The sequence below is a fragment of the Anopheles coustani genome, chromosome 3, assembly GCF_943734705.1.
Source record: "Anopheles coustani chromosome 3, idAnoCousDA_361_x.2, whole genome shotgun sequence".
NCBI classification, from domain to species: Eukaryota; Metazoa; Arthropoda; class Insecta; order Diptera; family Culicidae; genus Anopheles; species Anopheles coustani.
The window spans coordinates 9,368,516-9,393,189 of NC_071288.1; the positions used below are offsets into that span (position 1 = coordinate 9,368,516).

At 46.3% G+C, this 24,674-nt stretch overlaps 2 protein-coding genes across 2 annotated transcripts; both read left to right on the top strand.

Annotated features, from left to right (window-relative positions):
- Window positions 1–2,498: 2,498 nt before the first annotated feature.
- LOC131272007 (neprilysin-3) lies at window positions 2,499–16,926 on the top strand. Its single transcript, XM_058273610.1, has 10 exons — window positions 2,499–2,672; window positions 10,628–11,210; window positions 11,853–12,145; window positions 12,219–12,383; window positions 12,565–12,648; window positions 12,712–12,987; window positions 13,972–14,124; window positions 14,193–14,299; window positions 14,572–15,012; window positions 15,080–16,926. Exons 1-10 carry the CDS (start codon window positions 2,499–2,501, stop codon window positions 15,177–15,179), a joined length of 2,376 nt encoding a protein of 791 aa, XP_058129593.1. The 3' UTR covers window positions 15,180–16,926.
- A 2,688-nt stretch (window positions 16,927–19,614) lies between these two features.
- Window positions 19,615–20,827, top strand: LOC131260646 (uncharacterized). Its single transcript, XM_058262425.1, has 3 exons — window positions 19,615–19,660; window positions 19,971–20,067; window positions 20,284–20,827. Exons 1-3 carry the CDS (start codon window positions 19,615–19,617, stop codon window positions 20,825–20,827), a joined length of 687 nt encoding a protein of 228 aa, XP_058118408.1.
- Window positions 20,828–24,674: the final 3,847 nt, after the last annotated feature.

Consider the following 24,674-nt stretch of genomic DNA (forward strand, 5'->3'; position numbering starts at 1 on the left):
AAACTCTCGCCAGCAGCAGCACGGGAAAAGAAGTGCACTCTGGCTAAAGTGTGAGTGTTGTTTCGTCCGTGCTTCGTCCTGCCATCAACCTGCCCGTGGCCATCGGTGAATGTTTTGTTGCCATCTTTGTGCAAGCTCCTCGAGAAAGTAGCTACCTTTAACCTTTAATAATAAACCACATGCCAGGGACAGAGCAAAGCAACCTTTGCTGTCAATCACAAATCGTACCTGTTCTTTTCGTTGGGGGCGAGAAAATTCATTCCAAACATAAACAAACCACCAGCAAAGACCTTGGGAACCACCTTAATCGGATTGAAGTGCGTTGCGGTTTTATGAAAGTTCCTGACCGTACAAGGACAGACGGGTCTAATAATAAACCAACCACGAATGTTTATGGTCGATCCCGAGTATCATACTGTACTGGATCTAGCATGCGTCGTGGTCTAAAACTCATGGCGTTCATATGATTGTCCCATCGGAAACCCTTTCTGTGTGTGTTTTCGATGGTGAAAAGCTCCCATCCTCAGGGAATGCCCGCGTTGTGGGGTTTGCCAAATTGGAAAACGATGTTAGATGTTGTAAAATTCTGCCACTGATGACATAATCACCTGTCAAACAATTTTCCACCGCTTCGCCGCTGCTAACCTTTCTCGTGGGAAATCGGGGTAGCGGTGGTTGTTGTGTGTTTGTGGCATGCCATGAGACGGCCTGCCTGTAAACCTGCTGAGTGCTCTCCAGTGGTTTGCCACTGAGCGGGGGTTTCGGTCTGTACCGTACCGATTTACTGGAACAGAATAGGAGGCTTTGTGGTCTCCTTTTTTTGTTGACGACCAACTCGACATTGATTATTTGCACGTCACCGATAACGACGGTAGCACACATACACCGCTTCGAAGCCCCGTAGTAGTCAGTGGCAACGGGAACGCAGCTTCGATGGAAAACCGGTTCGACGGATGACAGTTCCGTGCGGTGGTGTTTGTGATTTATAAGAGGATGTAAATCGTTCTCGCACTTCACCCTTCGGCGTCAGCGCTTCCCCTTTCGTTTGGTCTGATGAGTGATCGAACGTGGCAGTCGCGGCGGGAGGTGGTGGGATGTTTGGAAAACTCCCCACCAAAAAACAGGGGGTAGGCACATGACGAGCGCAAGAGAGATAAACCAGATGGCCATCGTATGGCCGGGGGAGGAAAGTGCAGTGTATCGAACGTTGAAGATGTTTACCAATGCTTCCCCGTCCGTTCCCGCAGCTTTTTCCCGGGCTTCCGAATTTTTCGATCAAAACCATATTCGCGCGCGCAACCGAATCGCATTGGAGTGACATGTAAAAATGGACTGATTGAAACTTCACACGCCTTCCGATCGGAACGATTTTTCCAACGCCGATGGAGGCGCCTGGTGGCGTGTAGCAAAAAATAAAAACAATAAATAAACCGCTCTCGTGTGGGTGGGAAACAAATCAGGCGATCATGTTTTTCGAATGAGGAAGGAAAAAAATCAATCGCATTCGTAGCCCAACGTGCCGAAATTGCGTGTGCCTCTTGGTGTTTTTCTTCGCCAATCGGTTTAGTTTGAAGCATAAATTCACCCCCGCGGTGCGTGTTCGTCATTCGTTCCGAATTACACCCGAGCTGATTATTTATTCACTTGCTTAACACCGTTTTACAGCCCTGAAGCCCTTGGTTTGACGACAAACGCTTCCCCTATCCAATCCTCTGGAGTGAATTGCGGACGAGAGGATAGGAAATAAAAGAAAAGAACTTGCCACCGTTAAAATTGTCAATTCCCACCGAGAATTTCCCACCCGCGAAGGAAGTGTGTGGTGCTACACTTTTTTTTATCTACCACCTCAATGTCGACACGACACGCACACAACCGCCGAGTAATCAGTCACGCACGGTAGGAAAAATCGGAGGATCAGCGAAGGCGAGTGGAGCAAAGGGAGAAATTTGTCCCAGCACACGTTGTCGCGTGTCGCGTGAGCTTTGGTGAAAATGAGTGACCGGTCGTGTGAGTGAGTACCCCCACTCGGGCGGTGAGAAGTTTTGCGAGCGAGCTTTCCCTTTGGCCCGTGCCATGTGCTTTTGTTTACGGCCCACGTGCTTCGCTGGAAAGTCGCCATCTGCTCCGTTCGGCTCCGTGACGTCACGGTCGTCCTCGTGAGAATAGAGCAAGCCACTGTAGGCAGCAAAAGGCGGCTGTAGCACGGCGATGGTCCAGCTACAACCAGCGAAACGGGCACTTTGGGAATGTGCAGCGCCGAGTGAGATTAGTTTGTTTTGCTCGCCGTACGGTGGTGGTCGTCGCTTGGCCGCGTGCCCTAGCGACCATTAGCGTTTCCGAGGCGTTTGCGTGCGCGAACGGTAGTGTTGGTGGGTGTTTGTGTGTGTGTCCGTCTGTGTATCGTTCTATCGGTTTCCTTGCTCGGCGTTCTACCATTCCGCCACCGGTTTTCGTCCCACCCGGGTGTGGGAAGGTGTGAATTGCATCGGCACGCGCACATGACCGGCGAACCAATGACAGCCCGTGGAGCCGGTGCGGGTGTCGGTGCCGGGCGGGCACCGCATCTGCAGCCCCCGCACGCCAACCATCCCCTGCAGGCGCTCCGCACCGACGACATCGAGGTGCAGGTGATCGAGCAGGGTATCGAACTGTGCAGCAGCAGCGAACGAAAGGTAAGTCCCGCGTTCCGATGCTCGTTTGTCATTCATCTGGTCGAATTCTGGGACGATAGTCTGCCGAAGAAAAATAAGACCACGTGCCGCACGGGACGCTCATTAATGTCAGACATCAATCAAACGGAATCAATCCGTTCCCGGGGCCGTTTCGCGCCGCCGGAGGAAAACGACGAGCGTCCTGCGGGAATCCTAACGCCGGCCCCAAAACGGCTGCCAAACTCATTTTTCTTCCGCCTAATCGAATCGTGCCTCCATGTTCCGTCAGCACCCCGCATTTTGGAATGGCCTCATTTTATGGTTCAGTGTCCAGTGGGCCAGTTATGTAATCGGCTTTCGGTGCGATTTATTTTATTCGCTCGAGGAAATAAACCATCCTCCGTGGCGGAAATCCGTCATCGGTGCTTGCGGGAGCTGAAGAAGGATGCCAAAGAAAATTGTTTTCCCCCGACGAAAGATTGACAGCCATGTGGAGTTGGTGGAGCAATATTTTTCTTTGGCGCGTAGTAAAATTTATTGATTTGAACTGGGAACACATTACTTTAAACTGTGAAACAGGGTTTGTTGAAATTTGCTTCCTCCCGGAAAATAGCCATGTATCAAAACTAAAAGAAGTAATGTTTTCTCCCCATGTGGCAGGGGAAAGACAACATTCACAGAGGGAAAATGAAATCTTCCTCCTTCCGGGTTGGCCTTCTGCGACACATTATCCCAATAGATTGCCCAATTGCGAACTCATCCATAAGCAAACGATAATTTTCCCTCCCATCGTGGCCTCAGCAATAATAATCTTGCCCCCCCCCCCCCCTCCCACCCTCTCACTTCCTCTTGGGTATTGGTCACGGTGCGGTAAGATACCAATTGGAAATTGGTTCCATCAAGTGTACCAAATGGACCATGAGAGCCGGAAGTCCCACGTAGAATCATCAGCTGCCATGTGACGCAGCAAGTCACTATGTGGACGGTGGGACTCGATTACATTATCTGCTAGGGAGCAAAGCGAGGCAAGCAGGCGCAAGTCGTACAAGTAGAAGAAACAAGAAGAAAAAAAAACGGAAGGAACAGCGGCGGAAGAAATTCCAACCGTAATTGAGCGCTTCCCTGCGATTTATTGCAATGATCTAGAACGGATGGATACACTTTCCGTTCTCTCGCATTTTCCCAGCATGCGAAACCGGAGCGGAACGAAACGAGCAAGTTGCGCAAAGTCCTTACAGTGGCCTCATGAAATATTTACCCACTATGGAAAGTGAAATCTTTACGAGGTAAATTTTAACCATCAACATTAGCAAGTGAAAATTTTATGCACTTTCCGTCCCTTTTTTTTGGGGGAAATTTTGTAAGCGCCAAACGATGCCATACGTTCGGATGGTTCACAAATTGTTGGTATTTTCCTTTTCTCTCTTCGGGATTAAGTTAGAGTTTTAGTCTCGCTTCCTCGTCGCAAATAAAGTCCGGGCAATGAAATACCTTCAGGCAAATGAAGTAGCCATAAAATGGAAACGATTATGGGACGATCTTTGTCCTGGTGCTTAATAATGGTCCAACTTTTAATATGTCGTTAATTCCTTCTCTCGTTCGCTATACTTTGCATTTCCTTTCCCTTTGCACGGTACGGTTGTTTTATTTCCCTTCCCAAGAGGTGAGCTTAATAGGTTTTAGTTTTCCTTTTTCGCGATCTGCTGATAATCTTTTGCTCGAAAAGTAAATAAGGTTTCCCATTTATTTATAGTTTAATTGGCAGTTTAGCGGTCGTCGGGCCCCTCGGACGGACGACGAAAACTTTGCTATGCTTTATCTAAGCACTTTGGCTATTTTCGGCAGCGGGTAGGCTCTTGGACGCGCATCGGGTGACGAAGTTTCCACTTTATTGTTTCGTTCTCTCCACTTTCTTTCACTTTCCTCTTTGGAGGCCATTTCCCACCTTCGTTTTTCTTGTTGCCATTTTTATCTGCCCCAATCCATCCGTTGCCGGCTGCGTTGCATTATTCAACGAACCGTACGCTAGCGCTTAAGTAATTTACACCTTTCCGCATCGATCGGCCATCGGGAGTGTGTGTGTGTGTATGTGTGTCTTTGTGTGCAAAGCGAAGGACGAAGAATCTTTTCTGTCACTTCGATGGGAACGTAAAGAAGGGAACGATGCAGAACGATGTGTGTTTCAGTGTATTTTTTCGTACGGGATATGGTTTCAACACTGGGCAAAGCACTTTAAACCCTTGCCATTGCATTGGGGGAAACGCTCAAGACGTGCCCGTATCCCGGATGGAGGCGCCTGGTGGTTCACGCAAGCAATTCTCTTTCGGTCCGATCTTGCAAAAACCAACACGCGGGAAGCAATGGCCGAACGTTCTGCCAGTGATAAAAAAGGGCGGGAATGTAGACGAGCAGCCCTCGGAACAAGGAGGACCATCACACGAAGCGGTTCGTGTGGAGGGGTTGTATGTGAACGCACGTAATTTATGATTGCACAACATTAAATAAGTAACGAACATTCTGCTGCGCTTAACGATGGAGTTGTGCCAAAGGGAGAAGCTGGATAAGTGAAGCCCATGGCCTCGTTGGCAGCGCCGTTGCGTTCCCATAAGGGTTCGGATTTAAGACCACCGAATCACAGAATACACACTCACACAGTGTACGCTTTGGAGAGCAAATGTCGGATGCCAGCTTTCCCGTACCGGCGAGCCCGGAATGTGCCGCTTGCATTGCTAGCGAAACGAGCATAGAGATTTGCTCGAGCGATTATCCACTTATGCGGACGGTTGTATTTCGGGCGCATTTAATTACGCCCCTGTTTGCCGGGTGGATTCAATTAACTTAAATGTCTCCCTTTCTGCCGTCGTTTTTTTCATATTGGAAAGAAATTTCCCATGCGCGGAACACAAACACTCTAACGATCTCTCTTAAGCCGACCTACGCAGCACATTTCGAGGAGCAATACGATCTAGATCATTATCATGTAAATTAGGAAACCATGCTTCCGTTATGAAACTGGAGGGGTTTCATCGTCTTACACTCTGCTCTTTCGAATTATTGGATATTCGGCCTCGGTTGTCCATCTTCGGGTAAGTTGTTGACGACACTAAAAGCGAACATGCCCTCGAAAAAGAACGAAACTTTCTTAAAGAGGCATCTCTTCATGGTTGTCATCCTGCAGCGAAGGATAAAGAACTGAAACCGGAGTTTTTTTTCAAGTACTTTCCCCGAACTCCTTGTGCCTTGTGTCCTTCGGCTCACTCGAGTGGCTCCAGGTCCTCGAAAAAATGTATTCTCGCAAGTGGAAGTATTGATCGAATGCCGACGCAACGTAATTTATTGTCATCTTGAAAGAGGGAGTATTACGTTGGAACGAGAAGCTACATTGGAAGCAATACCTAGGTGTGCTGGAGGAATAACTGGTCCAAAACACACTCCTCCGAACTGACGTAAACAAAAACACCGCAAGATCCTTTTCCTTCGCTTGACTCGAAGGCATTTGTTCAAAGTGTTCGAACACCCGGCCACAGCTATATCCATCTTGACACTCTTCTGGTCGAACTTTCTTCATTAGCCGAGAGTTTCTTCCGTGTCAGCACCGTTCGGCGAATAGTTTAGCATAGTTTGCCCTCGCTAAGGCAGGGTTTGTTTGCAGGAGGCTGCAGTTTCGGGGCGGGGACGTGAGGAGGTTGATTGATCGTTAGCAAACTCCAAAGTTAGTTGTTTAGTGGTGCAATGTTTATTACCCTGCTTCACGTCGATCTGAATATGCGAGTGTGTGTTGGAGCAAGGGCCAGAAGCAAAACTTGGCTTGTCATGCAGGGAAATATGGTTTTTGGCAGCTTCATTTGCTTGCTTGTCAGAGAGAAGGTGATATCGTTTCCATGTGTTTCGTCTGGTTTTGATATGACTTTGAAAGAATCTGTTGCAGCTATTTTGGTTTCCAACCTGTTCGATTTTTAATGAATGTTATGAAATTATTTCTACATGGTATCAACTATGGAACATTATTGTCTCTTGGATTAAAGGAATTCCTCATCAGTGAAAGCTTCTACTTTTCTTTATATTCGTTAACAAATCGTTCAGAACAATATTCTCTATTTTGCTGTCGGAAAATACTCTACTTCATTGTATAAACCAGTCGTGGTTTAACCACCAACCCATAACCCCGAGAAATTGTTCATCACAACGTCTTCGGTGACGTTTTGAACGCAGGCAAAAAAAGGCAAACCCCATTATAACGAGCGCGTCCCAAAGCCACCGAGACAATAATTTGAAAAGCATTTCATTTGACATGAACTAGTTTATGCCCCCTTCTCGTCATTCCCGTAATCCAACAACCAACCAATGGGCTACCGAACGTGACCTGTGGAGGCCTGAGCTTAATCGGAGCGGATTGTCGTAAATCATTCATCACTCATTACCCGATCGCTCGTCAATGTTTACGTGCAGTGCAACGCAAACAGCTAATAAAACGGGCTCTCATCGGGCCGACCTCGTGTGCTCGCTGATGACGAGTTGTGTGCGTGCCGATACGGAGGGGATGGTGTATGCAATTATCCTCCCCCTGTTCCGCCCTGCGCCACGTTCGGCAACCAATTTTCCGATCAGTAACGGTTCCATTCTGGGCCCATTTGGCCACAAGCGCACTTAACACCGAAATTGCATGTTATTCTCCAAAACTACGTACACGTGTTTGTAGGGCAAATACATTAAAGCTAATAGATTTGTGTTTGTTTTCGTAATAAAATCACTTTTGGTAAATGTGCGCTCTCAGCGAGGCAGTAAATCGGGTTATCATAATTTTGAAAATGGTTTGCTTAACCTTGTTGTGCAGATTGACTAACACGTTCAAGTACCCTCAAGGTATATCCAAATGGAATGGATTGAAGAATAATTTATAATGAGGGAGAAAGAATATAGCCTTTCAAGGAAAATTTCGTCTGTGTTGTGCAATCTGCGCGTTTAATGGAAAGCAAGAAATTAGTAAAAGCCCTTTACCAAAAAGTGGAACAAGTAGCAACCTGTCATAAAATAATTTAAAAAAAAGTGGTCAAATAATATCCTCAAAAACCTTGCCGCATTTTTTCAAGAAAAATAGCAAGTTTTTTTGAAATAATAAAGATTTTGAAAAAAGAAGTCAGTTAGTTGCGGATAAAATATTAAAAGTTGAAAGAATTACAGATGAAACAGTCTTCGGGAAATCACTTAATTGAAACCTGGAAAAAGACACCTCGCAAAAAGAGATGTTGCCAATAGCAACACTGCAGCAATGTATCTAATGTTTGCTACTCTTGATGGAAGTGAGTTTTCGGCTAAGTGTTGTACAAATTGTTTCTTTCGTGCAATCTGAAAGAAGTCAAATCAAGATGTTGCGAAACCGAATACAATGGAAAATGGATATTTGAAACGAATCATTTATTCGCTACAGTCATGCTTCAGTTGGTCGAGCGTGGAAGGAGGCTCCGATTGTAGTCTCCATATTGCTTTGCTCCACTGTGGCGAATATGGCTATGATCATTTTTTAACACACTCTGCATCAATTATCACGTCGGGAAAATATGACGGGAGGCAGAAGCATTTGGTTTTCGTTCTCGGACGGATGCTTCTTCCCTATCGATGCAGGGACTGGAGGCCATGAAATTTGAATGGGTATAAAAAATATGAACGATACACAATACAACAGTGACAATTCTCTCTCCCACCCCCTCCCCTTTTCCTCTCGACATGACCTAGATAGGGAACATATCTTCGGACGGCAGCAAAATTCGTTCCGCTTCAGCAAAAGTCCGGCCTCCGTTTACTATCGTTCGGTGAATTGGGTTAAAGGAGCGAATCGATCGACCGTACCGCCGCAACTGCTGGCGTCAGCGTCGATGTTCCCCTTTCCCGCACCACCCCACAGTCCTTCGCTGGAGGGCTGATAAGAAATGGAAATTGTGCCAAATCGAAATGGCAAACGAAAACCCGTCCGCCTCGTCATCCATTTCTCGTCTCGTGCGCTTTCCCGGTGCAACATCAACTCCACTTCCGGGAACGTCATGAGCACGGTGATCGCTTCATATCTCCACCGGTCCGAAAGCAAACGGTAGTAGACGGGTTTGGTTAGACGGACGGACAGCTGGCACGGAAGAATGCAGCACTGCTCTGATGCACGGCAGCGCAACCATCACGTACTCGACGTGTACGACATTGTTCCGGTCGTGACGGGCTGGTCGCAAGTTGAAGGACCTGCTAAAGGGAATGCATCCTAACAAATGCCATTAAATTATTCACATGCCAAATACTCGTGCTCGCTCGGGCGGCGCAGATAAGGCGGTGAGAGATAGGGCAGTAGTTAGCAGTTAGCCGGAAGTAGGCACGGAAAGCTGGTAGTTCCTTAATAATGCACTTTAAGTCTAGAAGCGCTGCGAAAGGGTGTGTGGTGTTGCGTGCTGCGGGAAGTTTCTTGATTGCACACAATCATACGATGTGCATTCGAGTTGTAGTACGTGAGTAGCATATCTATACGAATGTGTTATTACATTTGAGTTTTTGAATGAATTATAAAAGTGTATAAATTTATGCGAATCCAACGACTTTCTATAAAGTACGCCCAACATAAGCTGTGCAATAGGTGTAAGGTGTATTCAAATGTATTCAAAACGCCTGCTCAAAAATGAACCAGACTACCTCAACTCTCTTACCACTCCTTTATACTAAACAAACAAATATTGAAACACAATACTTACGTTCATTACGTCAGCACAGGATAACAATCCTGTTGCTACGATCCACCATCATTACCATCCATCATCCATCATTCGCCGTGTTCGTAGAGGCGGTAGTGGCAGCTACCAGAACTAGAAAAAAAAGTTCTCTTCCGGTTGCCCTGCACGGCCAAACACGGACACACAACATACGCATTCGCGAGAACCCTCTCTACCTCACTGGGTTGGTTTGAAATTTGGCAACATTTTTGCCGACTTGCAATGTAAAGCATATTTCCGCTGCGCCACGCTGGAATAGGAGGAGTTTTTGTCTGTTCGGCCAATAGGGGATACATGATTTCCAACAGGATGTTTCATCGATCGATACCAAAAAGGAATGTACTGCCAACAATTGTAAAAGGATGGAACAAAAAAGTCAATTAGTGTGTTGCAAATTGAACGCGCATGGTGAATCCGCACTAATAGATATTCGATTCATTTTGTCCGGATAGGGAAGAGGGAAGCTTGTGGAAAGCGAAAGGTTTTTCAAGCAATCAGCGAAATTGAATCTATTTACAATTACATTGATGGCCTACAAAGTCATTTGGAATGGTTTTCCCTCAGTAAAAGTTTTTTGTAAGATACAGTCAGTTTTTTATTTTTCACGAAATCCATTTAATTGAGTTACCGAAATAATAAAAAGCCAGTACTATAAAAATTGGTTAAAAACAGTGCATGTTTAAATTACATATAATATTAACATTACTGAAAAAAACTGCAGCCATTCAAACACAGTTTAATCAAAAGAAAGTATTTCAAAGCTAAAAAGAGAATTTAATGAACGAGATCGAAAGTTTTCCTTCAGCCCACTTTTTCACCTTCAAACTGTCCAGCCTGACGGACTGACAACGGACTTACAGTATACGACATCGAGAGGTTGTCATTGACTTTCAATCAACCGGTATCGGAGCCGTAGGACACGGCCCTTGACACTTTTCCCCACAACCTTGACGAGGCGAAAAGAAAAGGTACAAACTGGGACATTTTCGGTGAAGCACAAGTTTTCCCCCAGTGGCCTTTATTCGTGTCGTTTCGCTTTGAGCTGACATTTGCCCGATCAAGCCCCTCCGTCCCCCGTGTATGCATATTTTAAAATCCAATTAGATACGTGAGCGCTAGCTCGGAGGAGAACTAAATGACCTCCTCACTACGACCGTGACGTGGGCGAAGGGTTTAATTCTTTCTGTTTCCTTTTCGTTTGCGAAAAACATTTTTCTTCCACTTTTAAAGAGTAACGCAAACAGTGGGATGTCCGCAAGCGGTGGAAACTCGAAGCCCTCGGCGAACGCCAGTCGAGGTCGCACCGGTGCACACTCTTCGGCTTCCGCCACCGGCACCACGTCCCTCGGGGGTTCCACGTCCACGGCGGTAGGTGCCCAGGCAGGAGCGACGGGAGGGGCGGCGCCCGGATCCCGGATAGCGTCACTGAAGAACCCGGTCGGGTGGGTTTGCTGTGCGCCCTGCATCTGGCTGCGCAGTTCGTCGGCCGTCCACAAGATGGCGATCACGGCCGCAACGCTGCTGGTGACGTCGCTTCTGGTCGCCTCGCCGATCCTGTTCCTCATCTCGGCCGCACCGTCCCAGCTGCCCCGGGACTGCTTCGCCGCCGACGAAGACGACTGCCACCCGACGCCAGCCCCGCCACCCGTCTGCGGAGATCCGATCTGCCGTGCGGCCGCCATCAGCGTCTCGTCCAGGATGAACTGGGACGTGGAGCCGTGCCGGGAGTTCAAGAACTACAGCTGCTCCACGATGGAGGGCAGCCTGCGGGCGGTCAAGAGTGCACAGGAGATAGCGGACACTCAGATGCAACGTAAGTGATACGCACTCTTCCGGAACCAAGCCCATGCAAGCGGAATACAGCTACAATATTCTCTTTTTCCATTTATTATTTATCAAAATTATGACACACAACCTTCCATAATTCCGATTATAAATTCTCTTTTAGCTTGTTCTAGTAGAATAAACAGCATGTTTTATTATATTTCCATTTGATATGAAAATTTAATCTAATATTTAAAAAATCTGTCCTCTCGGTATATTATTTTCATTTATTTTGGTTACTTGCTAAGAATTTTGTTATGTACATTTTTGAAGCGCCATAGTACTAAAAGATAAGTGAAATAGAAATCTGTAATTCGTTTCGTAAGAATCTTTAGAATAATCTCAATGACAACATAAAAACTACACGTAACTCTATACGTATATCATTAAGTTCTACTCCTAGAAATTATAAACAAATACTAAGAAAAAGTTGATAGTTTAAGTCACTTACTTGGTCCTATTGTATAGAAATTCATGTTTAAAACATGAATAGTTCCCAGGCATATAGCATTCCACTTATCTGAAGGGTTCTTCTATCTGGTTCTTCTGAACCAGAACTTGTCCCTAGGACGATTATAGCTGTGGTATATAGGGTTATTCAATTTATGAAAGTTGTGTTGCCCTATTCTAGAGCTACTCTCCCTCAATACCACGAGTGGGATCTTCCGGAAGCTAGGCCGGCTCTATGGGAGCTGCCTGCGGCAAGAGCTGAACGACACCAGCATAAAGCGTCGCCTGGACCAACTCGGCGGTTACCTGCACATCGGTTCGGTCGGTCCGCAGAGTCTTTCCCCGTTGGTGGTGAAGATCCAAGCGATTGGACCGTTGCCGCTGGTCGGCATCTACTACGATCTGAGTTACGGCCGGAAACCTCAGACACTGCTGATCATCGACGGACCAAACACACCACCGAACATACTTGAGGTATCCTTGGAGGTCTTAGAGCTAAAGCTTTCCCCTGAGTCGCTGTTATAGCGCCATTCGTGTGTCGTTCCAGAACCCTGTCCGGTGGAATGGTCCGCGAGCGCCACCGTACGATGTGGACGACGTGCCGGAGCTACTGGACGAACTAATCAATACCTTCCTGCCGCTAGGGTTGAGCGCTGACCAGCGGCAGTCGGAGCGGAATCTTATTTCTGGCTTCATTCGTGAACTGAACGAGGTAATAAATTCCGTCGGCCCTCACCTGGGAGTAGGTGCGGGCTTGGGAGCTTTGTGGGGCATCTGGGGGCGATATTTGTTTTATTTTTACGAATCGATAGCGACATCGTTAAGGTGACGGAGTGTGGCTGCGTATCTGATGTTTGTTCTTTGTTTTTCTTCCACTCCCGAACATTCCACAGATTCGGCGGCACTACGTCCAGAAGGATTTCATCAGCAGCTACGTGTTAAACAATGTGACAGCCCTCGCGAACGCGCATCCTTTCGTAAGTGCACTGTGAACTCGCTCCCTATTCCACCTACTTTCAACCTTACGCCGTTTCTTCCAGTTTCCCTGGCAGGACCTGGTGCCCGGCAACTGGTCCGGGCCGATAGTGATCCGCAGCCCGGAATACCTTCGACAGCTGCGCAAGCTTCTCCTGACGTACCAGAACCGGGTGATCCACAACTCGCTGCTGATGCTGTTCGCCCTCAACACGCTACCGCCGGGCCGGCCGTCGCCGCTCGTGTGCACCCGTGCCACCAACTGGGCCCTCCCGGAGGTCACCGCGGCCCTGTTCGTCGCCCAGTACAGCGAGGAGGTCATCCGGCACGCGATCCATCGGGTGAGCGCGCTATTTTTGGGAACCGGGGCCTGTTTTAGAAGTTCAAACAAGGTGGCCGCCCTGCAAATCAATGATTCATGCCGCGGTCGCCGGTCAAAATCGTCTGCTGGAACATAACGTAATAGCTTCCCGCATGCGATTGGCTTCGATCCGTTTCGGCGGCGTCGTCTTTTTATTTCGTACTCGACCATGGAAAAGGTCCTTCCCCGCGTTTGCTGAAGGGCAATATGGCGTGCGCCCGGGCGATTGTTGCTGTGGCTCTGTTAACCGGCAATCAATGGTGAATTAAAGTGCTGTTTCATATTTGTAATGGTCCGTTTCAATGTCAAGAGCAGCGTGGAGGCGTTTCTTTGAAACACAAAAACAACTTCTTTGATTATGGAGGAATGTCATATTTTTGGAAAAATGATTATCTTGCTCAATCAGTAAAACAAAGGCTGCTCCCGAGCCTTCGATTCGTGGTAGAAAAGAAGACAATATTAAAATTTATTTCTGATCAACTCTATCGTCATCCGTAGCCATTGCATATTGCCTTATTTTAGTCGAATAAACAACACGTCAGCCCGAGTTTACCGTAATGGCTGCCCTCAGGTGGTAAATAGACGGTAAAAGCGAGAGCAAAACCTCCGAAATATTCTCTCCCCAGTGGCATGATTTATGCATGTTCCCGTGCCACCAGCATGATAACATCGTTACTCATCCGCTATGTAACATGCGTTTAAACGGTAATTTACGATCTCCGGCCTGCGGCAACCGGGTACGACGCGCCACCACCACATGAAACTGCCATAAATCGTTGGCGATGTAATTTTCTGATACGCCGCGATATCTGCTGGCGAATTGATTTACCGTCGATCATTGAAGACAGAATCCAAAACGGAAAAATTGTTCCAAGCTCCCCCCGTCCCCGGAAAATTAGTCCCTAATTTTGCTCGGTGAAGCTAATTCGTTTCCTTCTTACGACCCCCCCTTCCCAATGTGCAGACGGAGGAAATGTTCGAAAACATGAAGCAACATCTGAAACGGGCTCCATCGCTGCGTGGGGCGGCCCTGGTGCGATTGTCGCAGCTGAAGGTACAGGCTAAGGTTTGGCCCACGCTCTTCAATCGAACGGAAATCGCCTCTGTGTTGGACGAGGTAAGGCGGTTTTGATCCGGCGCTTTAACTGAAAGGAATGTAATCGTTGAAAATCTGCTCCATTCCAGATCGAGATCAGTTCGGACAATTGGTTCGAAAATGTGCTGAAAATCTACGAAATCAACAACAACCGCACGAGGGAGATCAATTTCACCGTAGAATCTTCGCAGACAGCGTATGTACTAAATAGTTTTGAGTAGTCTACTATTTTTTCTCATGTTTGTTTGGTGACGGTAAATTTATAGTTTATAATTTTATGTGTTTATTATACGTTAAGGTTGTGGTTGAATGCTTCACTGCTTACAGTTCATGAAACAAACTTACCTTCTTCTGAAGTATATCAAACATTATTAGTTTATCGATTTTTAAGATTCTTCCACATTTTTTAAATAGTTTTTTCTAAAGACTCAATTTGAATCAACTAATTGCCCCCTTCAAATGTTTCAGGTACGCCTATCCCCAAATATCGAAAGTTTTCTACGACACCCTGTCCCATTCGATCGTGGTGCCACTGTCCGTGATCCTGGTGCCGTACTTCAACCCGGTGCTTCCACCGTACCTGCACTACGCCTCACTGGGCACCACGCTCGCCAAGGAGATACTCCGGTCGATCACGAAGGCGTTCGAGACGAAGATTATGCAGTGCGTACCGAGCGCGGTCAGCGTCTTCTCCAACACCAGCCGGATGGAGTTGCTCATACACTCCGGTGGGTTGCAGATTGCCTATCACACGCTCCTGTCGCTGTCCGGCCCGATCAAGGGCATGAACCGGCTGCTGGGGCTAAGCCTAACGCCACCGCAGATCTTCTTCCTCGTGTCCGCCCAGCAACTGTGCGCCGAGTCCGATTACAGCGGAGTGGAGGTGAACTCGAGTGATTTCGATGAAATGTAAGCACTGGCACCAGCCGTTTCTGATGAATTAGTAATATCGCATATCTCTTGTTTTGTATTGCAGTCTTACCTGGCTCATCTCGCAGGGTGGCAGCGCGTCCGACGTCTTTCAGTGTCACTCGGCGACCAAGCTAAGCTACCAGAAAAATTGCGACATATGGTAGAATCACCAACAAGTATTGAGAACGAAGAAGAGAAACGCCACTTCGTACGACACGCGACAGAACTGACCAGAGTCAACTCGTGAAAGTTCTAGTGATAATGAAAGGAGCAATCTTTGGTAGCCAGTAAGATTTAAATCGAACAAAATTGAGACGAAACGGTCTTAGAATAAGCTCGACAAACCGACGTTTATAGTTCCGCAAGGCTTTAGAGATGAAAAAATGATCTGAAAACAAAGCATGCAAAACAAAACCAAAAAAAGAAAAACATAGGGTAAAACAAATTAAACTAAAAATAATAAATCAACGCCGTGATAGCAGCTTGTAAGTGTGCGTTACTAGTCACCTTTATTTGCTGTGTTAGTTTTAATGTAACATTGTTAAGGATTTGCAGTTGGAAGGAAGGCGAACGTACAAAGGAGGAAGAAAAAAGTTATCTATTTACGTTGCAGCTTACAGTTGAAGAAATGTTATGCCACTTTATGTAAATTATCCTTCCACGCTTGAATGATGCAAGAAGCGCATGTGGAATGTGTTGTATGGAAATAAGAAATAAGTCAATTAAGTTCTCCTATTTCCGTGCGCTTGCGTTGCACACGTGAATTAATAAAGGTCGTGAGTTACTCGTTGAACACAAAACAATCGATTAAACGGTTTAGTAAAAACTAGCAGTTTCTCTAAAAAGTCAGCCGCTAAGTCAGTTTAAAGGTTCGATTGCGATGCGTGTCACAATAGTGTCGGAATATATCGGTTCTATCGACAAAAGGCAGTCCGTTACAAAGTTTGTTAGCAAATGCATTAGCCGCAAAAAAAGCATTTAGCGTTGAATGATTGAGAGAATAGTTTTAACAGAATCCGATACTGATGTCGACTAGTCCCGAGACAATATTTCCACCACCGAAGCACGAAAGTTTGGAGCGTGTGATTGTGTGTGTGGAGCGAACCCCAAGTGAGAATTGATGTAAGGCGCGTTTTGCAACAGGAACATCCTTTATACGTTTTCCTTCAAGGCAAAAGGAGGGAAAACAATTATGCTAAGGAAATATAGACGAACTCTTCAACAGACGAACCTAGCTGTTGGAGCACTGACGAATGAATGAAACAGTATTGTTACTACCACTGATGTAATCTAGCGTTGTGCATTAGACATTATGAGTTTTGTTACAATTTTCAATGTGTATAGTGTTGAGCGGACGGGAAGGTTGTACTCCTTCGTAGTGAATTAGTGCCGGTTCTACTTAGAGTTGCTAGCGTGAAGAAACGTATTTACAACGGTGAAACGGTGGGTAAAAACGAAAAACGACACACATACGAAGGTGTGGAAAGTCAAAGATAAATAAACAGAATCATAGCAAAGATGAACAACCGAAAGATCAATTTACAAACGTCCTACAATTTTAAGCCGACATAGGATTAGTTGAGCAGTGGAAGCTAAAGGTGACGTTTAGCATCGTGGAATTGAGGCAGCAGAGTATTTTAATTTTCCGAATTATCGGAGGAGAGTTGGTAAAAAAGAACGAAAACCGTGGATCAAGAAAACTTAAACTATTGATGCTGGGAAAAACCAATATCGCACCTAGAACTTTACAAAATGTGTAGTGAAAGCGAGGGATATCAAGAGGAGTATTTGTAGTGTGTCTAGTAGCACCTCCGAATCAAATTACCACCACGTAGTAGCTCCTAGGGTGGAAGCAGAGTAAATGAAAAAAGCAGAAGTGTACCTTAAAATATTAAAACAAAAAAAAACAAAGTATATCCCTAAGAACTGATAGTGACGATGGGCGCAGCGTTAACGGAGTTAAGCTCGGTTGTACTACCAAAATTCAATTCAATCCAGTTGTATCGAGTGATAACGCCTGGAGATGAGTTCATTTTACCACAGACCACTTTTAGAACGAATCCTGCGAATAAAAAACTATAATCGAAACAAAACCAACAAAGATAGTGCCGGGTAGTATTTGATGGTATTGCATTTAAAAATGCTATTCAAACCAAGCCATTGCAACCTATCAAATTTCACCCAACAAATTTCAGCCAACACTCCATACCGAACGGCATAAAATGATTCATTCAAGAAGTTGTTGAATGTTTACTTTTTAAAAACCTAATCAAAATCATTACTTTAGGCTAAATCAAACCTACCACAATCGACTGTATCCATTTTACGACACAATTCCCACTGAGAGCTTAACTACAATTATGGCAGAAATCACTGTCCGAACTCGAGGTAGCCGCTTTCTCGGAACGATCGCAGGGGCGCGTCAAATTAGATTAAAAAGTAATAAAAGTGCAAGCGTCGAAGAGCTAGTTTCGTTACGGTGGTAAAAATCAAAGAACTAGCCGTATAGCAAAGTACTTACGTAGCAATCGTTAGGAAAATGGTGCCAAACGTATAGGAAGATACATAATATTAATGAACCCCCCCAAGTCCTAGGAACACTGTGTGAATGTTAGCGTGTAAAGAAATCCTATGTAGGAAAATCGTTAGAGAAGCCACCGCCACTTGCGACGTTCCTTGGCGAATCCAGCGGTATCCCCCAAATTGTTGATAAAATTTGTCGGGCACAGATTTGTTGACCTGTCAAAACGATAACACTGAGATAGAAAATAGCAATAAATAAAATAACGTTCGATAAAACAAAGATGTGGGTTTAAAAGATTTAGAAATTGTTTTCAGCACCTGGTGAGTTTGAACAATTGGTTTTAATCCACTTGATGTTTCTTATTGAATAGTCCTAGTTTGTACAAATCCACATTTATCATAGTGATACTTTACTGTATGTTTTATTTGCAATAATTATTTCCTTCTAACCGTGTTTATAAGTGGTTAAATTGAAGAATGTAACATTTGAAGTTGAATGAATCTCATTGTTTTTGCTATAATTATTAAAGTAAAGTCTTCCGTCTCCTCCTAATAACCTCGAGCCACAATTTGTTGGTTAATTTTTCTGCACCAACTGCGCTAATCCATCACGAAACTTTTCCTGATTCTGTTTACACTTGAGTGCACGCCTTCATCCATCGTTCGAAAATGAAAGTCGCCCCATCAATCACGGACACACCTTTACTCCTTCCTCGGGCTGCCTCCGTCGGGTCAATAGCACAATGATTTAATTGGCGAGAATTAATGCAACATTTAAAATTTGTCATCGAACGGAAGAGCGAATCTTCCACCGATCAATCAATGGCGCTAATCCCCGGCAAATTGGCAGTCTAGCCCCGGTCGGTCGGCAATCAACGGTGACTGTCAATCAACCAGCAATCATGACGATGACGGTGATGGCGATGATGAGTGATAAATTAATTTCGCACTGATTGACTCTCCGCCGCGCTAAGGATCACAGTAGCCATCGGCGGGCAGTTAGAAGATGGTGGATACGAATTTGTCGTAAGCTCGTGCGGATTTCGAACGAAGGACGAACCAACCAGCCATTCCTGGGGTATCGTAGCGGCAAAAAGTGCTAACTCAATTAAAGCACCGTAATCCTTGGTATTTATTGGCGCAATCGAGCGTCTCACTAGGATCAGGTTTTGATACGATTGAGAAGATTCAGGTAAACATCTTGACATTCTTAATCTGTCTCTGTCTATTTTACTCAGATGCGTTATTATGTAGTCAGTTTATGTAGTTTATGTAATGTGTAGTTTGATAAAAAAAACTCAATGTCCTACAAATTTTTAAGGGATAGTGAAGCATTTAAAATAACGCATCCTCATAAAGATTTGGAAGCATTTCTTAAATTCAAATTGCTAGAAAATGAAAATAATGTATTTACTCTTTCGGTTGTTGATTGCACTGTGTGTGTTTTTTACTTGTGTAAGCTTCGGGCACATTTCCAACCTGAAAATGTACCATGCACAATTTTCCATAAATCAGGGCACGTTACATTGAGTGCATTTTAAAAGCTTTTCAACTCATCCCATTTCTGTGTATTCGGGCTGTTTACTTTTCATAAAGCTCACCTCGCGCCTCCGCCAAGTGCAAGTACCTTCGGAATTCGTTCTGATTTTGTTGTGAAACGTACTACATCATCGCAAGGATGAAAGTGTTCATTTTAAATTAAACAGACGTGCGAAACGAGAGCAGAAGTGTAATTTATTCATCGGATATTGAAGCAATGGAAAATTGATTAACACCTGCCTCTTGTTTGGCTAGCAGGCCCGTTTGTGGATTGGTAAAAATAATGGTTGGAATGTCACGTTTCAATATTTATTTTATTACAACTATCAAGTGACATAGTTGCAATTGCACTTCCCATGTATCTAGGAACTGTCCTCGTAGAATTGTCTGCTTTTTGAATACTACAAATAAGTTATTTATTTATTTCTTTTATGTGAATTTCGTTTGAAGATTTAGTTCCAGTAATCGTCCTATGAATATTTTTCGGTGATCTTGGACGTTTCTCGAAACACATCGCTTGTTAAGTAACAATAAGTCATGTTTCAGTTTGTGTGGAACTGTCTTTTGATGATGCTATTTCTCGGTGAGTTTTAATTGTGTTTTTAGCTTAAATTATGTTATGTTATACTTCTTTCGATGGTGTTGGATATTTTACCTGAGTAAATTTTGAATTGGGCCAACGGAAACACCTCCATGTAATGATTTGATACATTTAATCCCCTATTTCGAGGCCGGTACCAACTAATGACAGTATTCACAAGAGGCTTAGGCTTCTTTCATTCCCTAATCTGAATGCCGTTCATCGTTATCTCCCCGGAGGATGATCTTAGGCGCATAAATTTGCTCGGTTCCATTTTATTGCCTCTAACAACCATTTTTGGGTTCATTAACAGGCGCTCTGAAGGCGGCTCTATCCCTCCGTTGGCCCACGATCGGCGAGTGGAGATACGACGATTTACATCCATCCCTTCGGTACCATGATTCACCCAGGTAGGTACGTGCCTCAGCCTACGGCGTTTGGGTGCCGACCAGAAAGAGCACCGTTGGATTGGATGGGGTTCATAATTCCTGTCCAAATATTTAAACCCTTCCGACGAAACCTCGACCCAAAGCGCCTGACCCGGCATATTAGCATGGGTTAGCTTGATTTAAATGTCGTTTATTTTGGAATTGACCATGCACGCCAATGCTAACCTACACCCGCAGAGTGACGCAGTTGGCGGTGAATTTGGTGTTCTTTCTTGTGTATCCCGTCGTTCTGCTTTGGCGCTGGTACCATTCGAGCGAGTGGACCGCCTGGACGGATGTGGAAAAGGACCTCTTCGAGCAGCATATCGACCTGGGTGAGGACGAACTATTGCGTTGTGGTTCGCTACGGGGTCGTATGATCATCCAGAAGGAAATCGTTGTCTGTCCGACCGCTGCCACCGACGAGAGCGAGCCCTTCGAAAGGTACGAAAGGGCCGATGAAGAGTTTGTTGAGCCCGGTACGATTTATTCAAACAGTGGAGCTGAACTGAACGACGAAGAATTGCCACTGAATCTTTCCAAGGGAAATGAAATGTACTTTCATGCCGAATATGAGGATCATAAGAGGAAGGAATCGTATGAACCCACGGAAAACGAGGAGGAAGACGTTGAAAATGATGTGCATAATGAAGGTGATGAAGTGCCTTTGATTGTGCCCTCATCAGAAACGCAGCATTATACCACACATTCTAGTGCGGAAGTAACGATTGAGAAACGTTGAACGTTCTGTTTTAATCCGCAAACTCACAGCTGAGATAATGTGTTGTTAGATAAAATTAACATACTCATTACGATAGGGTAACCAAATATTAGAACACCACCAATTAATAATTGAATAGATATGTTTTCTATAATATTAAACTCGTTGAGTTTCTTTGAACACATAATAAATTTGAAAAAACAACTGCTTCTGCTCCGATGATTTGGCCAGGAAACAGTATAAATCTTGGCGTTCCAAAAATAACAAGCACCAACCGGATCGGCCTGAAGTTCCAACCGACGTGCCAGCAGCTAAGGAAGAACAACATCGACCTCCCCCGCCGAAACCGACGTCGGAACAGCTGACAGTCGGAGTGCGGCAGTTCGCCGGCAATCTCCGCCCGCGATCGGAGAGTCATTATGTTTTCCCAACTGATGGATGAAGCCGGCCGCGGGAAAACGTTGACTCATAAATGGGAAAATATTTTGAAACAACATCTCATCGCGCTTGATTCGTGGCGTGCGATGGCGGATGGTTTTAAAATTATAACTCACCCGTATGGCACATACACCCCCACCCAGGCCACGTGCTTATCCCGCCGCCTCCCAGCCGTTCGGTTCTGGCGGGAACGCTATTTTCGATACTGTCATCCGTAATCCACCCGCCGTCGTGATACTCCGGGCGGAAAATGTGATTTTCGGCTGTGGTATGTCGACTCTGGTGAATATGGCATTCTCGGCCTGTCGTTTATTCGATCACGGCCGAAGCAGGGGACCGAACTGGGAGGCAGCAAGGGAAGCATCGTAGAATATATTAATTGGTTTTCTTCTCCGGTTCAAAAATGTGGTTTACTTTATGTGACAGGGCCCCAAGGACGGGTCCCTGGCGTAATCCAATATCTCAGCCGATTTCCGAAGCATAATGATAACAACGGAAAGACGGATCGGTGCAATCGGCGCAATGCCATTAACGGCCCCGGAACGGTTCCGAGCGTCCGCGGTGCCTTTGTTGCGAGGCTTGAAAAGGAAATGCCCGAAACCGAAGGCCGCCAGCCAAGCCGGCGTGTGAATAACAACACTTTGAGCATGAAAAATTTATGATGTCTCTTCTGCTATACGGGGGCCATGTTGCACAACGACGAAGGAAGCGGCGGAATGGAAATGAGGATGGATTGGTAGGAGAGAAGGATGGAGAAACTGCACTCGAACAGCGCGATGCGTTGCCAAGGGGATCGGCTAGGGTAGGGTTGTCGGTAGGGAGAGTGGGTGATGGTTTATTGGTTTCTTTTTATATAGTTCTGTTTTTTTCTTCTGTTGTTGCTTCACGATGCCATTGGATGCTGCAGCATGTGCTCTTGTTTTGCTCCGGCAGCATCGAAGGCGAACTGGAGAGAGTAGGCGGAACGAATGATGAAGACCGTGGGCATGGCGCAATCCGCAGTTTGATCGAAGAAAGATGGAAGATCGTTTGGAATAATAAAAATTGTTTACATCACAAAATAGATAATTCATTGACTGAAATTTCCATGACTTAATTCCGACTTCTTTGAAAGACTTCCTTGCGGTACGCTAAGTTAAAGAATCCAAGGTTAAACAATATGATTCATGCATATTGAGTAAATTTTATTATGGGTAATTATTAACTGGATTTGTTGATCGATCAACTCCAACTCCAACATGAGTTGTTCCTTCGTCCATGCAGCATAAGTTGCTTCAAGAAAGTGGGTCTGGATTTGCTCGGACTTCGCCCACCGCCGCGTTTCGCCTCGACATCTTTCGCGGGCTCAAGATGATGGTACATAATGGGAAAAACACTCTTCAGGAATGCACGGGTCAAGCACGTCAAGTGGGTTGACACGCGGGGAGTGAAATGCAGCCACAACGAGGAAACCAGATGAGCCCGTATAGGAGAAGCCGTGCTGCTCCCGTTTTCTCAATAGACACTGTGAATGGGTGTGTGTGAGGGTATGTGGGTATGTGGGGTAACTGGACATTTTCTCCACGGCACGGCCAGGGGGTTTGCAGCATCCCCACGCGATCGCTTTCTTGGAAGACGGGACGGGATGCGCACAATCACTCTCCAACGATCTCTCCCTCTTTTTCTCTATCTGTCTCTCTATTTCTATCTCGCTTTCTCTCTCTGTATCCTGCGTTGTGCTGGAAATAAACACATCTTCCTGCCGTCAGCAGCATCTCCGCCCGTGGTGGATGCTTTGTTTTCGTTCGCTTTCACTCACTCGCAGTGGCGATCTAGTTCCTTTTCTCTTTCGTGCTTCCGGTGCAGCCCCACAGATGCACGCTCTCGCGATGACAACGCGGCGCCAACGAGGACGGATCGAAGCTCTTGGAGGGCGCCCGATCGGACCGCAGTTTACCGCTGTAGTGAACGCAGGAGTGAGTGAGAAAGCGCGACCATTTCGCCCCCCAAAACATAAAATAGAGAATGCACGCTGTCCGCAGTGCTCCCCGCCGCCGCCGACGGCGAGAGCGAACGCAGATTTCAATGCGCGCGTGGAGATCGCGCGGATCCCGCGAGAGCAAAGTCGGCCATTGCGCGTTGCCATTAACAACCGGCGGCGGGTCTCTCCAGCGAGTGCGCATTTACAGCACGGCTGCGATCGCGATGCTGCGACGTGAAGGTTTCGTCCGCTTCGCTCTCCGGCGGACCTCCAGCAGCCTATACCCCAGGCGTACAACAGGGAACCATCGCCGGCCCATGTGGTCGATGAAGGAACCCGCCGGGGGTCCGGGGAGTCGCCGGTTGGGACCGGGGGAGGGTGTTGCTTTCGTTCGGAATCGAATCTCGAAAATGTTTCTCTTTTTATGCTCAGTATCGGTACACCGTTGCCTTAGTATTGCGGCGATCTTTACTTGCGATCGATGCGCGCGCGCTCTCGCACGCTTCTCCCTGCTGTGTTGACGCGACTCGCGGTTTTCGGGCTCCGGACGACGTCGTCGTGCCCAGCGCGACACAACAACGCCACACGGTGGATAACGGCTACGACAAAACAAAAAACAAGTTAAAAGGAGGAAGGAGGTAAAAAAAACACCACATCAACCCCACATACACCGCGCGCGCCCAAGATGTGCAAACGTAAACGCGAAAAGGCCTAGGGAAGGCAGGCAAAGTTAAAGAAAAGAAACACACAGCACTGTGTACCGCATATACTCCAACGTCCAGACGTGTCCGCGACATTCGTTCGGTTCCATCACTTTTCGAGCGGAGTGGTCGGTAGTGAACGCGCCTCGCGTGCAGCATTCTGTTTTTGTGCGGTGTGTGTCACCTTTTCTTTCGTTCTTTTTTATTACCGTGCGTTGGAATTCCTTTCGTTTTGTATGTGGAATCTGCCGTTTTCGCGGGTGCCCGCCTTTTTCGTTTTTTTGCCGCCGCGTTGGAGACGATCCTTGGGTGACCTCATTCTGCGGACAGGCAGAGACGAGTGTAAAAAAGGGTCAAATAAAATCGCACATGCGCACACCCTTCCGCTCAGCTGTGCGATCGACAAGAGACGTGTGTGTGTATGTGTGCCGTTCCAAGCCAAGCCCTAGTGTGCAGTGACATCCGCCGGTTCCACGAGGATCCGGTACGGTTGATATGCGATATCATCGGGTGTGTTTCTAGCGGCACTTCGCCCATTCGCAGTGATCGTGTGATCGTGATCCCGCAGTGAGCCGGCCACCGATTTTTACCGCAAACCTAGTGCGGAAGCGCAATCCGCTGGTGCGCGAGAAAAAGGCGTCCGCGTCGCCTGTGGAAAGTGAGTGTACCTGAAGGGAAAACCCGTCCACCCGGGGGAAGGGAGTAATAATAGTGTCAACGGGGAGGAGTGTGGGCACAAGTGTGTACCTGTCTGTGTGTGTGTGTGTGA